The sequence below is a fragment of the Miniopterus natalensis genome, chromosome 19 (assembly GCF_054644295.1).
Source record: "Miniopterus natalensis isolate mMinNat1 chromosome 19, mMinNat1.hap1, whole genome shotgun sequence".
NCBI classification, from domain to species: Eukaryota; Metazoa; Chordata; class Mammalia; order Chiroptera; family Miniopteridae; genus Miniopterus; species Miniopterus natalensis.
Window position 1 is genome coordinate 19,223,872 of NC_142099.1, and position 19,591 is coordinate 19,243,462.

General features: G+C 37.8%; 1 protein-coding gene across 2 annotated transcripts in view; it reads left to right on the plus strand.

Annotated features, from left to right (window-relative positions):
- RASAL2 (RAS protein activator like 2) overlaps positions 1 to 19,591 on the plus strand; it is a 212,989-nt gene that overhangs the window by 95,304 nt on the left and 98,094 nt on the right. For both annotated transcript variants that reach the window (XM_087827943.1, XM_016205041.2), the window contains exons 2-3: positions 7,011 to 7,138; positions 18,370 to 18,496. In XM_087827943.1, coding sequence (XP_087684069.1) covers positions 7,011 to 7,138; positions 18,370 to 18,496 — 255 coding nt within the window. The remainder of the gene's footprint in view (positions 1 to 7,010; positions 7,139 to 18,369; positions 18,497 to 19,591) is intronic.

A 19,591-nucleotide genomic window follows, 5' to 3' on the forward strand; every position in this document is an offset into this window, starting at 1 on the left:
AACAGGCTATTGTCAGTAAGTTGAGAATATAAAAATGAAGATAGAATGATTGAGGAATGTTGCTGAATATATTATTTGGAGGAATTACTAGAGCAAAATCAGTGTCCTTTCTCTGTTGGGAAACAGTGACTTACATAGAGAGAAAGTGGGCAGACTTCTAGTATTGTTAGGAAGGTCGTGCTCCTGAGTTTGTATAACTGCTGGGTATTTAAAGTTCTCAGTAGCCTTGGAAACATAAACTGTTTGTGATACCAATTGGTGCTTGTATTTCAGTGATGTCATACAATTTACAGATTCACACAATGGATCTCTTGTTTGTGGACCTACGCAGGAGTTCACATAGTTTTGGAAAAGCACCTGAATAGCCATAGGAATTGAAGCTTGGGGGGGGGGGGGGGGGGGGAGGAGTTAGTTTTCTTTCAGGCTTTAATTTTATGAAGCGGTGACAGCTTTACTATCCATTCTGTAATCCTTTGAGTTTGGATTCAACTTTTTGAAAAAAGCAAAAACCATCACCCACCAAATTTCCCATTGTTTTACATTCTCGTGATTGCGTTTGAGAAGTATATACACATTTCTGTACTAATTGAAACTTGTAGAAAAACAGATGAGGATTCATTGCTCTTCTCAGGTTTAGCTGTCAGCTGTGCAGTGGTTAAGAGGCTCATTGAGCTGGGAATGTTTGAAAGAATTGGTCAGATAAAAACGGTGCCATTAAAAAGATGATTTTCTCCCTGGCTGGTGGCTCAGTTGGTTGGAGCATCATCCTGTACATCGAAAGGTGGTGGGTTCCATTCCTGGTCAGGGCACGTACCCAGGTTTGTGCGTCCGATCCCTAGTCAGGGCACGTACGGGAGACAACCAATCGATGTTTCTCTCCCTCCCCCCTTTCCCTCCCTCCCTGTCCTCTCTCTAAAAATCAATGAAAAACATATTCTCCAGTGAGGATTTTTTTAAAAATGATGTGTAGATTCATGGCACATTGGTGTACCAGAACCTGTTCAGTGGTACCAGATGGAAATGTCTTTTGTTAGAGCAAACCCATGTTTTCCCCCCAGAATATTTCCAAGGAAAAATTTATTTACATATATCATATAATCCTGAAGATCATTCACAGTTTAACTCAGTTTTTTTTTTCCTGACATTTTATTACAGTATTTTTAGCATCAATAGTTTTGAATTGGAATAAGAAATAAATTCATTACATCAAATGTATGAAGTATAAAGAATAATGAGAGTTAACATTTATTGAAGGCTGACAGTATGCTAGGTACTGTTCTAAATGCTTGAAATTTTTCTTTTAATCCTCACCACATCCCTGTGAGGTAGAAACTATATTGTTCCTGTTACAATGATGAGGAAACTGAGGCACCAAGAGGTTAGGCATCTTGACTAGAGTTGTGCAGCTGGTAAGCGATAGAGCAGGGATTCCTTTTCAAGTAGCTCGACTCCGGAGCCTGTGCTCTTAACCATCCGACCACGATGCCCCTCAGTAGCAGTGATAATGAAAGCTTACATTTCTTGAGCACTTTTCTGTGTGCCAGAAATTGAGACCTTGTACTCCGTCCTTTCTAGTGTGTTAACCAGTTCCCAGGGTCCTTAAGTAGACTTGAGCTAGTTTAAAATAGGTGGTTCCCTAGTAACAGGTGGTTCTCTAACTAATAATAGAGGAAGTTAAGCTTCTGTGGACTCAAAGTTAGCATTTCTATGCCACCCACACTATACTGTGACAGACAAGTTGAATTATGGATCTATCGAAATGGCATTTGAAGAAGCCCAGACTTTTACTTTTAGATTCACAGGTAGATGAAATAAGCTCGTATAGTTAGCCCCACTGTATTTACAGATTCAACCAACTGCAGATCGAAAATATTCAAAGGGGAAATCCCAGAAAATTCCAAAAAGCAAAACTTGAATTTGCGACCCACTGAGCACTATGCAGAATCCATATGAAGGAAATGATGTGTAGGCATGCTCTGCTGTAGCCTTGATGCAAATACAGGTTATGGGCAAGTACTATACCACTGTATATAAGGGGCTCCAGCATCCAAAGATTTTGGTATCTGTGTGCAGGAGTCCCTCAACCACTTCCCAGCAGATACTGAGGGATACTGAATGCTATTTTGAAGTGATTTGGACATAATGGCTTACATTAAATCTTTCAAATTCAATTCAAAAGCTACCCTTTTAGGTTTTCTTCCTTCCTTCCTTGTATTTGTACTTCCCTGCTTGAAACTAAAGCAGAATTAGCTTATATAACCTACTTTATCAGCAGTTATGTCTACCTCTCTCTGTATTAATTGCTCTTTTATTCTCTCATCTCCTGTGCTGTTCTTGCAGCACAAACAACTGAAGAATCAACAGTGCTGTTGATACTTATTTTAAACTCTAGCTCACATAATCCCTTTCTTTCTGTGTCCACTGTCACCAATCTGTGACCCTAATCATCCTTTGACAAGCCATTGCATTAGTCTTTCATCCATTGTATAAGACCTCTGGTCTTTTCCCCACTTACTACATCTTACAAACAATTGTCAGATTGTCTTAGAATCCTTGATTGGCTTCTTTTTTTCCTAAGCAGTGATTTTTAAAGTATCGTCTCTGGTACCCTAGAACCCAAAGATCCCCTTGATCTGCTAGGTTAAAATTATGTTCATAAACTTGCCCTCTCCCCTTTTTTTACTGCATTAAGATTTGCACTGATGATGCAAAAGCAATTATGAGTAAAACTACTGATGCAGCACCAGGGATGAAGGCAGTGGCACCAAACTATACCATTAGTCATTGCAGTCTTCTCTGCCACATACAATAGGGAAGGAAAAAGAGCCAGTTTTACTTAAGAATATACTTGAGGAATCATTGAAAATCCTTAATTTTATTAAATCTCAGCCCTAGAGTTCTCATCTTTTTAACATTCTGTGTGATGACAGGGGAAGTACTCATAGCCGCACAATGAAATATGATGGTTATCACCACAGAAAACATTTGTGCAAAATGAGGAAATGAGTTGCAAACTGAACTTGTCACTTGTTTTTCATGGAACACCATTTTTACTCAAAAGAACAACTGAAAGACAAACTATAATTATTCAGTCTTGGTTATTTGGTAGACATTTTCTGGAAAAAGAAAGACATAAACCTATCATTCAAGGGGGAAAGAGACAGCCGTACTTACTGCCAATGATAAAATTCAAGACTTAAAATGAAAATCAGTATTTTTGAAAACTTGAATCTGCCACCACTTCCCAGTAATTAAAGATTTTTCTGATGAGATCAGTACTTTTCTGAAGGTTAATGGATGTTATTTTTTGATATTGTATAATGAAGTGTCAGCATTAGAAGATCTGCAAACTAAATGAACTAATATTTTCTAAATAATCAATGCATAATGTTACAAACTCATGCATATGGGTAAAAGATCCATTCAAAGGGCAAAGTAGACCAGTGATTTTTAATTTAACAGAGTATGAAAAGTTCACTGAGTGGTGTCAGATTCCACATTTTACTTACTTTTAAGAAGCAACCGCTTGTCAGGTTTTGGCATAGTATTTTTAAAAAAATGATCCACAATTATCTAAAAGTGCTATTAAAAAACCCTTCCCTGGGAGAGTTTAACCAAAGAACTTATATGCATATATATATGCAGAACCCATGGACACAGACAATAGTGTGGTGAAGGCCTACATGGGGTGGAGGGGGTCAGTGGGAAAAAAGGGGACATCTGTAATACTTTCAACAATAAAGATAAATTTAAAAAACAAAATACCCTTCCCTTTTCCTACTGCATTTCTGTGTGAGTCCAGATTTTCCTCATATACTTTAATCAAAACAACATAAAGTAGTAGATTGAATGTTGAAACAGATATAAGAACTCAGCTGTCTTCAATTCAGTCAGACTCTGGAGATTTGCAAAACTTAAAAGAGTGTCACTCTAACTTATTTTTCATTTTTTGGAAAAGTTACATCTCATTGAAAATGTGTTATTTATATTACAATGCAATAGGTTTGTTATTATTAAATGAATAAATATTTTTTAAATTTCTGTTTTACTTTCTAATATGATATTGATAAATATAACCCACCTAAACAGAAGCTCTTCAAAGTCTTCAGTAATTTTAGGAGTCTAAAGGGATCCTGAGATTTAAAAAAAGAGAGAGAATTACTAGCCCCTAGAGCAATTACAGCCTTAGAGCAATGCTTTCCAAAGGAACCGTTCAGTAACCTCTGATTCTTTTTAATGTTTCTAAAATTATTCAGTTTTTGTAAAAGGACCAACATCCAATGTCCTTAGTATCCTTGTAGGAATGGGACAGGGTAAATTTAATTTTTTCCCAATTTTTCTGTTAAAATTTTTATTTGTAATTCTAAGTTTTCCTTTTCTCTAGTGAGTTTTAGACACTGAATATAATTAGAAGTCAAAAATTGGAAGTATATCACTAGAACAAAAAAGAGAGCTATAGAGAGAGGTTGAGATTGATTGGTAGAATTGGTAGGTGAAATAGGACATTGATCTGAGCTTGTTCTGTTAATATAGTCTCAGTATACAGGCTTCACAAATGTACTGTTAAACCTTATTTAGCCATGGAAATGAGGACATGATAGAAAGAATAAATTAAATCTGTAGGTTATTTTACAGTCTGTTTTATCTTGTTATTTAACAAATGCTTTTTAAAACTTAATCTAGAAGTGCTAAAAAGAGTCCCCCCAAAACCACTTATTCTGACTTCTTGTTTTCATCTTTGTTGGTATGCATCTCATAAAATTATCAAAAAATGAGCACAGTAAAAAAAAAGTGAAACTATAAAATATATAGCATGGCTAATCAAGCTCATAATTTAGACAAAAGTATAAAATATAGAATTATTGCTCCCTACTTCATAAAACCTTTCGCTCTGGGGAGTTCAGGGTCCCAGAATGCTTTATGAACTGTTGTCCTGTTTCACAACTTTGAAGAAACTAGGAACAGAGCTCAGGCTGGGGAAAGAGAGAACATGACACAGTGAGTCTTTAAGAGAATTACTCAGGATGACACAGGGAAATTCAGTGCTGATACTGATTTATATTTTGTTAGAAACCCGAGTTATGCTGTGAATATAGTAGCCTATATCCTAATTTTTACGTACAGAGTCTGTCAATATCTTCTTGCTTAGAGATCATAAGATTACTGTTCAAGTTAAATTACAGTGGGCAGTTTAGGTCACCCATGGCTAACTTACATCAGAAGGTTAGTCATTTGAATGAAAACTTGTCTGGGCCACAAAACCACCACATAAAATAGGTGTATCCTCTCTGTTAAGGTAGTCTTGGTATTTGCTCTAAAAATAGGCCTACATTGTGGTAAAAATGTAACCCAGTTGTTTATCCAAATCACATTAAGAAAATTAGCTTTAACATGGCTTTTAAGTAAAGGCAGGAATCTCCTATCATGTCAAAAAAGGATTAAGAGTCACTTCCTTTGAAGCTTTTTTTGGTAATTTTAGGAATTCTGAAGTATAAAGAAAACTTTAAAATAATTTAAGATGCTTAGAACACAAGGGGAGAGCTGAGGTGTGTAATGGAGACACCGTAGATACAGCACATCCTGTGGTGCACAGTGCAGAGGAGCAGAAGAAGGAAAACGGGGGAAACCAGCCACATTGTCCAGCCAAGTCCTGGTAACATTACTGGTTCTTTGGTTTTGAATTATTTTGGAGGATAGTTGATAAGCTCCCCACAACATGTAGAGCAACACATTTCAGAGAGAATGGGAAGTTAAACCCAAGGGAGCATTGAAGATAATAATGAATCCATAAGGGGCCATAAGAAGATAGATGTTACACCTACCTACCCTAGTTACTGACTTGTTTACTTTCTATAGAACTCAGGCTATAGTTATGCATATTTGAGTAATTATGGTATAAAACACCTAGGATATCATTTTAATTTCCTTGCAGTCAGTCAATACCAGGAATACTTATCCTGTGAGTAAAAAGACTGAAAGTTTATAGAAAGTAATAATAATGAAAACACTCATCTAATAGATAAAATGTGCTTATTTACAACTCTTGTGCTCAGGGGTGTTTGTTTTCTAATTTCTTTAGTTTGAGGTGCTCCTCTAGCATAATAACTAAACAGTAATAAGTAATGCATTTTAAATGATCCCTGCAAGTATATTCCTGAAAGGAGTTAGTCCTTCGTGGCTAAACAACTTTTACTATGTATTGAACTGTCATAAAAGTCTTATTTAATGGATCTAATGTGTTCTTATGATTAACATATGTTCTAAGGTATACAACAACCCAAATGAGTGAACAGTTTATGTCAAAAAATTTTTAAGTAACAAAGTAATGGTAACCACTTGGTATTTTATAGGGAAATGAGACATTTAGAAGAGTTGAGACATTAGCTTTGACATTATATACCTCTACCTCTAAGAGACATGATGGTAATGTTTAGATCTTTCCTTGAGGAAATTGCTTCCTTGTGATTTTAAGGTATTACTGGCCTCTAGTGGTAATATGCTATAGTTTGAACATTTCTAATTCTTCTGAGTGACCAGAAATAAAGCCATTTTAAACGTCTGAGCTGCCAATAATTTCACACTCTCAGTTCTAGGTCAACAGTATTCTCAAAGTGTGCATGCAGCATCTTCCTCCTAAAGACTGAGGGCACTTTCTTTTGTTTTTGTCTCTGAGGCATCCTCACCACTTGATTCTGAATGATACTGGTTTAGCTCTGATGCAACTTTTCATTAGTTTAGTGCATATTCAGCAGTGGTTACTATGTCAAGTTTGTGCTAACAGTTCTCCCTAGAGTGTTTCAGGCCTCTTTTCTGCAGACTATAGACCAATTTTTACTTCTATTTGTTAACAGTACTTATTTTCTTAAGAGAAAGTTAAGTTTTCAGTTTACCATTGAGATTCATGTTTAGACTCATCTCTAATTTGATTTTGAAGAATGTTACGTTTGAAATACTAGTTTGCTAAGCAGGATAATGATTTGTCACTTTTGTTTTTCACATGTGCCACCCAGATGTGAAAGGGCCACCTACACATCGCCTGTCTTGTGGCCAGTCACCCTACACTGAGACGACAGCATGGGAGCGGAAGTATTGCATCCTCACAGACAGCCAGTTGGTGCTGCTCAACAAGGAGAAGGAGGTGAGGTGGACGTTGCCAAGGAAGCTGCTTCCCTCTTCTGACCAGGTTCCCGAAACAGTCTCGTTTTTATTTGCATTTATGAAAATGGAGGCTTTATGAATGATACAATATTAAGTAAGCCTAATATGCTGCTAATGTCATAATGACATGCAGTTGCCATGAGGAAGTGAGTTCTTCAACAAGACAGGGCTGGATTTCACTAAGGAACAGTGAAAGACATGTGAGTTGAGTAATTTGGAAAGAGAACGGATCGGGTCATGTAGACCTGGCCCTGAAAATGGCCTTATAGCCTATTGGAAATTATATCAGTCTAGCTCCTAACAAGTAACAAATTGAACAGTCAGCAAATTAATTGAAAGAGATTTAATGAAGGGACTACTTACAAAGGTGTAGGCCACATAAGGGACCACCAGAGGGTGGCGAAGCACCCATGAACTAGCAACAGCAGAAAGCAGTTACCACTCTGGACCTTCAGGTCAAGGGAAGGGAGCAGTGTGTCTGGATTCCAGAGAACTAGAGCTGCATGAGAGGGCTGCATTGCAGTTGCTGTGGCTCTACACAAAAGAACACAGCCTCGCCCAACTGGTGGGGCTCAGTGGTTGAGCACTCACCCATGAACCCAGAGGTCACAGTTCGATTCCCGGTTGGGCCACATGTTCGGGTTGTGGGCCCAGTCGGGGCATGCAGGAGGCAGCCAATGGATGTTTCTCCCCCTCTCTCTGAAAACATTAAAAGCATATTTTAAAAAGAAGAACACAGCCTCCAGCAGTACAAAACCTGCCGGCGAGGAGGACGCTGGGGAGAATGAACACTCCCGCTCTCTTCTCCTGACTTCTCACTTCTTGCCAGTGTCACCTGCTGGCCACAGCTAACCTGATGTTGGAGGAAGAGCGAGCTCTTGATGTGTCCTGTAGAGGTTTGCTTCCTGAAACACACAGCAGGGGAGAGAAGGGAGAGAGCAGGCCTGGAGAGGAGGACAGGATGTGATTCGTTCTGGCTCTAAGAAAACGTTCTGTCCCTCTAAATAAAAAAAAGTAAAATTAAAAAAAATACAAACCCTCTTAAACTTACCATATACGATTACTGCTGCACTCCTCAAATTGTTCAGTGTACAGCTCCTTCCACATCCAAATAATTGATTTGCTTGTTGGTGACTTATCAGATAGTTGATATATTCTGATTTGGTAGGGCCATTAAACCATCCTATTCCCAACCTCCACAATATACAAAAATAAATCAATATGATCTTGACGGAAAAGAGGGATAGTGGGAAGGACGGAGGAAAGATCTGATTCAATGAAGGAGAAAGACCATTGCTAAGTATATATTTACACACACACATAACTAGAAAGCTGTAGGTGGAATATTTATTTAGTAAGTAAAATAACATTTTAATATTTATAAATTTAATTTTATTAAGATAGTTTCTAAAAGGGCATCCTTTTCTGGAGCAGTCTTGTACGTGCGGCTGTGTTTATATTAAGTAGATACATAGTGAAAATCAGTAGAGTGAATATTAGTAGAGGACAACTTTAGTTACTCAATTTGAATAAACATATAATTCAAAATGCACGTTTTAACCAACCTGCTCTGTCATCATTTTTTTAATCACAGTTATTAATAAGAATCAATACAAACAGATCATTTGCCATCCTTATGCCCGTCTCTACATTTTATCTAGTTTAGTACTGTATGAAATTTAATGGCCTGAGGATGGGTAGCATAAACATGCCTTATCTAGAACCAAGATATAATCCACTGACTAGATACGGCTGATTAGTTGAGTACTCCAGGCCTGGGTCCCCTTTTGTCTTATAAAATAACTGTCCATGATGAATAATTTTCCAAAACAATATCTTAGGTACTTTATGCCTTTTCATGGCAGTCGTCATGAGTAACCCTAGATATCTGGGAAACCCCTCATCTCCCACACTCTGCCTGTGGCTCTGTAAACCTCCTTTCTGTCTCTGCCATTCACTCATTCTGCTCTACCTCTTGAAACCCTTCTACTATGCCCTGTGCAACTTACAGTCCAGCAGCAGCAAACTCAGCATTTCTTCCACCTCTTACTGAAGGAGTCCCTTAATTTCTTGGTCTCATGAGAACCTGTATCTTCCCTGAGGACACTGTCTTCTGCGAGGTTCTGTGAAGTGTTGGCTGTTTCTCTCCCATGTCCCTCAGACCACGCTGCCTACAGTAGGTGTCCTTCTCCTTCCATGACTGCTTCCTGTCTGTTCTCTCTCATTTTCCCTAAAAAGCCCAAATTCTGAATCTCATGTAGTCACCTTCCAATCCCCAGACATTTGGTTGATTTTTGCTCCTGGCTCATTGTCATCTCCAACATTACTTTGGCCTTAATTTGTGATTCTGAATCCAGAGACATGATTCTTTCAACATGTGGCTTTTAGTTCTTTGAACTGCTCTCCTTCAAGAATCTTTTCCTCCACCCTGCCTCATTGCTTCAACTTTTTTATACCTTCACTATATGCATGATACTCTACGACCATCATCTCCTGTCATTTTAGCTCATCCCTAATTCCAGAAATCCTTCAATCCTTCTGCAACTGATGATCCATTGATCCTGTCACCTTGTCTTCCCTTTATACTCTGATATCCTTTCTTCCCTCTCCACCCAGCCTGAGTTTTATGGTCAGTCATTGTCATCGCTCCCTTGCACACTGTTTTCTTGCCCTTTTATTGCATCATCGTACTCACTTGGCGGTGAGATAGCTCAGTTAAATCCTGCCCCTCGTCTCCCCTGCCTGCTTCCATGCAGCATAATGTGTCTGGAGAAAATCACTCCACCATGCTGATGGTCTTTAAGCTAATGACTATAAGCCTCATGTGCGCCCCTAATGCTGCTTGGCAATTACGAAACATTTTTCTAGTCCAATTATTGCCCAGCTTGTCTGGATGAGTATTTCTCAATTTATGTGTGGTGATGGACCAGTTCTTTCTCCCACCTCATTGTGAACAATAAAATGAATTAAGAAAAATGAAATTTTAAAAAAGACAAATATGCAAACCCAAAATGTCTATTAGATTTAACAAAAATAAAGTTATAATTCAAAAAATATACGCAGAGTGATCATAACATAGGAATAAAATTACAAAACGTATACATGTTCTTGGAAAGTGTACTGTACAGTGAGGCAAACCACTGATCACACCAGGCACACTTCTCAGTTTCTGTACTGTTACATTGTTTATCAGTATAACAAACAATTTGCAGAGCAGCACAAGACATTGGACCACACTTTGAGTAGCACAATCCAAAGTGATTTCCGAGGTGATTTTTTTTTTATACATCTCTTCCTCTGTTCTGATCCCTTCTCTGCCACCGTCACTTAGAGCTGGTTACTCTGCTTCTTACATCACTGAGAAGGTTCAAGCACTCAGAAGGGATCTTCCGAGTACCCCATTACCGTGTCTCCCTCCCCACCAGCACCTGTTCCCCTGTGCCCTGACTTCCCTCCGCGACTCCTGTTCTGCTGTCCTTGCGCCGACAGGCAGCCCCTGCGTGGGCGCCCATCCCGGGGATGTAGCACTGGCAATCTTCCCTTACCCCTTTTGCATCTTCATTGTTTTGCTGTTGACTGGGTCATTCCCGACTGCATACTATTATTTCTCCCATCTTAAAAGAAAAAAATAAGCCCATATCAACCTCACTCTGCATCCTTCCTCTGTACCCTTTAATAGCAAAAATTCTTAAAACTTGTAAGCTCATTGTCTCTAATTCCTCTCCTCTTGTTCACTCTTAAACCTACTCTGATCGGACTTTAATCCGTACCACTCTGCCAAAACTGCTCTTGTGAAGTTCCCTGGTGATCTCCAAATTACTAAATTCAGTGGTCAGTTCTCATCTTACTTAATTTGTTAGTGGCATTTGATGCAGTTGATGGCCCATTTCTTCTAGAACCATTCTCTTCACTTGGCTTCCATGACACTGTGTCTTTTATTTTTCCTCCTGCCTCTCTGGCATTTCCTTCTGAGTCATCTTTACAGATTTCTCTTCTCTCCAGATTTTTAGAGGGGAGTACCACAGAGTTCATTACTTGGACCTTACTTCCTAGGAATCTCATACAGCCTTATGACCTTAAACACTCTCTAATGCTGATGATTCCTAATTTTATGTCTCAAGCCTACACATCTCTGTTCTCTAGACTCATATGTCCATCTGCTCATTATACACCTCTACTTGGATATGTAATAGTCATCTTCAGCATGCCCCACATGGAGCCCCTAATCTTCCCAGTCCTTCCAGAGACCGTCCCCATCTTCATTAGTTACAACTCCATCCTTCCTAGTTCCAAAGGCTCACTGTGATCCAGCCACTTCGGCTTGGACACTGTCTTTGAGCACATCAGTCACTTTCCTGCCTCAAGGCCTTAGCCTTGGCTTTTCCCTTAAGATATTTAAATGATTCACTTTCTCATCTCCTTCACCTCTCTTCTTACATATCACCTGTTTTAATACAGGCCTACCCCGACCACCTATTTAAAATTGCAACCCTACCCTGCCCAAGTAGCTCAGTTGGTTAGAGTGTCATCCCAATACGCCAAGGCTGCGGATTTGATCCCTGGTCGGGGCACATACAAGAATCAACCAGTGAATTCATAAATTAGTGGAGCAGCAGTCTCTCTCTCCCTCCTCCATTTCCTCCCATCCTTGCTTCCCTTTCTCTCAAATCAATAAGTCAATCAATCAGTTGCAGCCCTTCCTTGTATCTCCAACCAGAATATCTCATCTAATAAAGTGACTCTAAATTTTTTTGTCTCATAGCATTTGCCACCTTCTAAAATGCTACAGAATTTATTTGTTATGTTTATTGTCTTTCTTCTGCTACTGCAATGTAGGCTTTAGGGAGGGATTTTGTCTGTTCTGTTCAATGCTGTATCCCTCTGTGCTTAGGACACATAAGTAAATTCTCAATAAATATTTGTTGAATAAATTTTGAAAAAGCCAAATTATAAACTTTGATTCCTGAAGATCTATTTTTTAAATATAAGATTGAGAGGAGATGAACCGTTCCTTTTATCTTTTCTTTTTGCGTGATAACTCTTCCCATAACAGGAGACTTAATTCCATATTTTTTTAATCCTAAAACTAGATAATAAAAGAGAATAAAAATAATCCATAAGCTGCTTTTCCATTGTTGATATGTGATCCCATCTGTATTTGCTGAGCATCTGTTATGTGTGCAGTGTTGCGATTGCAAGGATGCAGGTTTGGGAAGGACACATTATGGTAAATTAAAAGTTATAACCATTTGGAACTCCATACAGGTGGTGTTTGCGCAACACTGTGAATGTACTAAATGTCACTGAATTAATTCACTTTAAAGTGGTTAATTTTATGTTAAGTCAGTTTCACCTCAATAAATTATTTTCTTAAGATTATAATATAACCACAAGGAAAGATTAACTGAGATATTGCCTGGAATGGGTTATGGTGTGAAGTGGAGAATGGCAAAAAAAGGTTTTACAGAGAAGTCTATAAAAAGGTCATGTCCAGGGGCAAATTGAAGCTCATCTGGAGGAAAAGAAGGGAAAGATACTTTATGTATAAGGAGACAGAGTCAAGAAACTTCTCTCTTTGGCAAATTGCAAAATGCTCAGAATTCTTGGAATATAGTTTGCAAGAGGAGAAGTGATAGCTGTCAAGAATCAAATGCCTTGAAGGCCATACTAAGGAATTTGGACTTAATTCTGGAAATGATTTGGACCATGGAAAGGTATTTTAACAGGTCAGTGACATCATCAGATTTGCTTCTTAGAAAAGTAACTCCGTTGATCATGTGGAAAATTGAGTACATGGCACTGGAAGGAAATAGAAAGTTAGATGACTGCAGTAGACCAGGTAAGGGATGAGTAGTTCATGGAACAGTTTACAAAAACAGCTTAATGCTTGAGGCAGGTGTGTCCTACCATTATGAAGTTGGGAAAATTGAATTAAGACTCTAGGATAAGAAAATGTTAAGCCATTGGTGTACCTGCTACATGAATGATAAATTTAATATTCTGTTAATTTTTTCATTACAAAAAATTCCAAGTAAAGAAAGTAGAGTCTATTATAAAGAAATCTATTATTGGGGGGTGTGTGTGTGTGTGTGTGTGTGTGTGTGTGTGTGTGTGTGTGTGTGTGCGCACACACCAGAATATTCTGTCACTCTGTCTCACCCACATTATCAGCAGGAGTATAACTCTCACCCTCGGAAGTGTGTGTGTGTGTGTGTGTGTGTGTGTGTGTGTGTGTGTGTGTGTACCAGAATATTCTGTCACTCTGTCTCACCCACATTATCAGCAGGAGTATAACTCTCACCCTCGGAAGTTTGCATGAACAAGTTAGAATTCCTTGAAACAAGGAATTTAAGGAATTTCCTGTTAAAATTATCTTAAAAGGCTGTTTTAAACCTTAACGAATCATGGGGGTGTTTATTGCTGTGTTACAAAGATCAATTAAGAGGATTCTGTAAAGGTTTAAAGCAAATCCTTAGCCAGGCACTGCTGGAATGTGGGAGGATTATATTAGTCTAGCATCACTCGTGCATTCAATGTGTGGGATCTTTTAATGCTCTCTCTTAACTCTGCATGTTTTCCGTCAGAAACGGGAAAAAGTCTGCCTGGGGGATGTACCTGGGAAGAGTGTTAGATACACCGATTACCAATTTGGGAATGTAGCAGAAGGGTAGGTCTGGGCAGAATGCTAAAAGAAGAGAAATCTGCCAGGAGCACCACCTTGAGAAATGACTCACTGGTTTAGTAAATTGCTTCATGTAAATTGTGCCAAATAGACATTGCTTATGTGTTATGAGATAGACTTCCCTGCCCGGATGCCAGGAAAGGCCCCAGCTGGCTTGGCACCAGGCCAGTTTAAAGAGGGTGTAGGAGGCCGTTTGAATTCCATTTTGCTTGCAGGAGATAAGACCAAGTAAACTAGAGATTAAGGAGTTGAGGGAAATGGTGGAGAAGACAATCATGAACCTCTTTGAGGTGCAGCCAGTATAAAAATACAAAAAAAAAAAAAAAAAAAAGCTAAATTTGTGAGTTCCTTTGGCAATAGCAAGTCATTAGGAAGGGTTAACGTGGCTCCATTTTTCTTCATTCAAACTCTGCTTTCTATGCTTGGAAGTTTTAAAACAGGATACTAGTGCACAGGCAGCAAGGTAATAATAATGCAGTTTTAAAATAATTAAAAATGTTTTTCTTGCTTTTGGAAAGTAGTATTTACACTCAGATGTATTAATGAAAATAGCAGTTAGGCTTTTGTACAAACAGCCAAAAATCAACTGTTACTTACCCTAGCGAACTACCCACGGCGTATTTCATTCAGAACCACTTTCAGGTTATGCAGCAGATACATAATGTGCCCCTGTGTGTGCATTCATGTGTTAGGAGTTATGAAGAGTAAAACACAGCTCTTTCCCCTCTCTCCCACATACCAAATTTAGTTGTGGAAATAAGACAAATAATTTTAAAATGGCATTTGATAAATAGCACAAGTAAATTGGATAGAATAAAAGAAAGAAATCCATTTATTCTAAAGGACTGTAGTCTATGTCATTAAGATGCTGTTGGTAATGGGCAGTTACCAAAGGAAGCTTATGAAAGGAAGGGAGTTGATCAAAGTTATGTTGTGAATATTAATCCATAAGATGTATTGGTAGAGGGAGAGACAGGAAGGAGAAAGACCAATTAAGAGATTACTGTTCCTCTGATCTAAAAACTTGAGTGTTTTCCCAGTACATCCTGAATTATGATGGCCTGGTATTAAAGCCCTCCCAATGGGGTCATCATATATTTTGGTGTTTTACCCCACTTCCCCTCTTTAAGAGGCTCAAACTAAATTGGTCTACTCCTTGTTCCAAAACAAAATAAAAATTCATATGCTTACCAACTTCTTAGCTGATGTTATGTTTTTCCTTTGCCTGAAATGGCCAACCTCTCTACCTATTAAATATTCGTTGATTCATTTCAGGGTTGGAGCTGTTTTAAGATTTGGGAATTGACTGGTAAGATAGAAGCTGTTAACTTGCAGGGAATTAGTTGCACAAAGGAATAATTATAGTTCAATATAGTAAGTATAGTGACAGAGAAAGATCTGTTTTTGGAGGAACCTCAGGAAGGTGTACCTTAACCTTACTCTCTTAGGGGGTTGGTAGAAAGGGAAGACTCCTGGAAGAGGTGATGTCTGTCCTAAACCTTAGGATGAATAGTTTTACCTGTTAGGTAAAGAATAGAAAAGAAAGTGGAGGAAAATGTTTCAAGCTGAGACAACAAACTCAGCAAAGGGAAATGCAAGCAATTTGATGTTCCTAAAATGTAAAGTCTGAAGCTGGATACTTGTAGCAAAAGAGTTCTTTCTGTGTAGAAAAGTTTATGCAGAAGGCCCTATACAGCAGATGGGCTCAGAATTATGCTCTGGCTGAAGCAGAGGAGTGCTGTCGCCCGTCACATACGCCCACTGTATCCAGATACAGTAGACTTGAACATCACTTAAGCATTCTTTAGAGGAAAAATTACAGAGCGCTTTCTTTTGCTAGTTAGCATAAACTTGGTTTCCTTTACTTGACTGTTTTATTTAATATGCATGTACACAGATTGAAATTGAAGTTGCTTTCTATGTAATTCTTAGCAAAATGAAAAGCAACATGTAGAAAATATGAGGTATATGTATATAAATAATATTTTCTAAGTAACTTGATTTATTTATGCATGTTGCTCTTCCATTGTCAGCAATGGTTTGGAACTAACAGAGCACTAGGATTCAGAGATTCAGCTTGACTTTTGTTATTAACATATCTTAGATACCGGAGAAGCCATTTACTCCTTACTGTGTTCCATTTTCCTTATCTGCAGTGGAATGAATTAAAGCGCTTGATTTTTTTCTCCCTAAGGAAAAATTGGACTCAGGGGCACAGTACAAGGCCACAGAGGTTAAAAAGAATTCCTCTCATGTTATAGAACCTGGAAGATACACAAATTTTAAAGAGTAATTCAGTATAAACAATAAGTATGAACTAGTAAATGTGCTGGCTGGTGTGACTTAGTTGGTTGGGCATCATCCTGGGCACCGAAAGGTTGCTGGTTCAGTTCTGGTCAGGGCCAAGTCCCGGCTGTGGGCTCTATCACTGGTAGGGGGCATGCTGGAGGCAGCCAGTGTTCTGCTCTCACTTCGATGTTTCTCTCTGTCTTCCTCTCCCTTCCTCTCTCTCTAAAAATCAATACAAAATCTTTTTTAAAAAGTGAACTAGTAAACTAAATTAGGGCAATTAAAATGAACAAAATTACTTTTCTAAAATTGACTTTCTAAAACTGATTCTCTCTGGCTATGTACAAAGATTGGTGAACTCCAGCTTAGTTTGAAAATACTTGAAATATGATCCCTCTAATTTTCAAATAGATCAATATCTTTTAAGAAATATTTTAGGTAAGAGTCAATCTATAATATTGTAAAAGTAAAATATTCATAAGAAATGCAGGTTTAGAATAAAAGTCAACACTATTCTTCCATATATCCCAAGTCAGAGATAAAATATCCCAACCTGTAAGTGATACTTTGAATTATATTTTAAGTTACAATAGTGGGAAAGGAAGAGTCTACAGGAAAACTTTGAGAAAATAATTGTGAGTGAATTCCAGGCCCAAGTAAGAAGTTTTATGTATTTTATCTGTCCTCTCCTTACACATGGTAGAGGCAAAGTATATGATAATAGAAGCATTTCTTTTTCCTAAATGTAACCTTTACCAATTTCCATCGGAAAGAGCATAGGTTGTTTCCTCCTGTGACATAAAAAATAACTACTAGCTTTTTTCTTTATGGCTTGGCCCTTCATTACTTCAGATAATAGGTATTTTTAGAACTTTGAGGAAAATGGTGGTTTATTTAGGTTCATCTACTTGTTAAGAGAGACAGCCTTTTTCCCCTCAGATTTACCCCTGTTCTTTTCTACGTTTGAGGCAGGAGGGTACATTTTTGCCTCTTTCTAGAAGGGAGTTACTTAACCTCTCAGTGCTACTCTTTTAATTATTTAAGTGGAGATAATATAATTTTCATCCTGAGAGGGCTGAATGACTTAGATTACTGTTTGTAAAGTGTTATGTTACGGAGTGCTTTTGGAAGAGTTCGTGTGTTTATTGATGCTATTATTTGGTCTCCCCTTATTTTTTTAGAACTTTACCATTGACAGTTCTGCTGTTTGGTTTCTCAGTGTGCTAGTAGTAGCATAGTTATGGTAATGAGGAAATGGTGAATTTTTAGTCCATTATGAAGACATTAGGACTTTGCTTTTCAGATTCTTAGTGTCACAGAGAGAGCGTCCCTTGCTGTCACCCCCTTGACCCCAGTCATAGGAGTTGGATTACTGAGGCAAAGTAAATGGTATATGCACTCAAGCCTGTGTGTATCCCAGTTTTTCTGGATCATTTGATGTGATATGTATTCACTGAGATCATTTGTAAAAATAAGTTATTCCTCATCTGCAAAAAGGGGGTAATAATGGCTACCTCATAATGTTACTCATGTAAATTCCTTAGCCCTGCACATAGTAAGAACTCAGTGGTAGTCATTATTGTTGAAATTGTTGAAATTTCTATACTGGAGCCATAAGAAATTAGAAACTATGATTAATTTTTGATATATTTTGCCAAACTATTTAATATGTACCAATACTATTCTTAATTTTGATAAAGGTTACTAGTAAAATCTCACTGAAAATGTATTTTATTAACTATAAGTGCTTAATTCTAAAATTGAAGAAATGTTGGGTCATTCTACTACTTTTATCTAACAAAACCTTCTTTTAAGAGAATATTGTAGCTAAATCTTTCTGGTTTGACTTTTATTTCCATTTACCTTATTGAGTGTTGACAGAATTGGAGCTTGTGGACCAGTTTCTGATGTACAAGAATCTTTTATTTGTGTGGGTGTTTTGTTTTGTTTTCTGAATTCCCAAAACAGGTGCACACCTGGATATGACTTGTACATACTTCAACTAAGCTAATTTACATACTCACCTTTCCTGATCTTTTGGTTTTCTTTTTAAAGAAAAGCTTCCTGAAAAGGAGTTGGTAAATACTTTACCATTGTGTGTACTTTATTTCTACATTCCTTCTACTTTGCGCTGATGATTACAAACTCCTGTCTTTATTAACTGAAAACAGTATTCAGCTAGAAGGTAGTCATGGAGAGCTCGCTATTAAGTTTTATGTCTTTCTCTTTTGGTTAACTAGATACCTGCGGAGGGAGGACAGGAGCAGCAGGCCGACTCTGCCAAAGGGAGATGCCTGAGGAGAACGGTCAGTGTCCCTTCCGAGGGTCAGTTTCCTGAGTACCCACCAGAGGGCGCCGCCAAACTGGGTAAGCTAATGAAAGGAAAAATTCTTAGCTTTTATCCGGTAATTTATGGACTTGTTATTGAGCGTTACAAGAAAACAAAACATCCTGTATTTCCTGTTAAGGAAGCACATTGATATGTTAACTAAGAGTTAGAGGTCATTAGAAAGTTTTATTCTTTATAACCAAGTGGCAGCAAAGTTATTTTACAAAGATAAAATCTGTCTAAGCTTTGTAAGTTTGCTGTACAGTCCTAGACAAGTTGGATGGTGTGTTGTTTCTGAGTTTACTGCTTCGCTTTAGATTTTGAAAGACCATTAAGTGATCTTGTTGAAGTACTGAAATTCACTGGGGAGCTAGTATTATATGGAAACTTAGTATTGAGTGTTTTGTGTCCTGTTCACACAGCTACTGATTCTGTCTTGTGCAGTTTAATGCCAGATCACACTACTTTAGCTGAGCTAATTTTATACATTTCATGTAAGTTATATTTGGGGCCATGGTTAGAGTGGGTGACAGAAGAGAAATTAAAAAAAAACCCACATGAGTTGTTATACACTAAAGAAATTAATGTCAACATCAAAGGAGCTCTTTTCCTGTTCCCTACCAAATGTATTGTATCATGTTTTGCATGTTTGCCAATGGATTTATAGATACTTAGGTCAGGTGATTTTAAGGGAACATAATTAAGATTAAATAAAATAATGATAGAATTTGAATAGTAGGAAGTGCTTTGTATTGTTATTGCTTAGTGAACCTAGGCATTTAGTCATAGACATTTGCTAGGTGGATAGGACAGAACTATTTATTGTCTGTATATTGGCTACTACAGATAAGTCTGTGATTTTGTTTGTGTTTTTGAATATTAGGGTTTGTTTTTTGTTTTTGCCTTTTTCTTCATTTCTCTTCATAATTTAAATGGAACTCAGAATTCTTGGTCAGAATTTGAATTCTTTATTTCTCTTTTTATCCTGTAAGAGTTGTTTTTCTGGAAGTTAGTTAGATTAGCAAACACGTTTCTCCAAGGAGTCAATACTTGGAGAAGTCAGATTTTCCTCTCATTTTATTTCCATTGTACTTCTTTAGCACGTGTTGAATCCAGTTTAGGTGTTGGCCCAA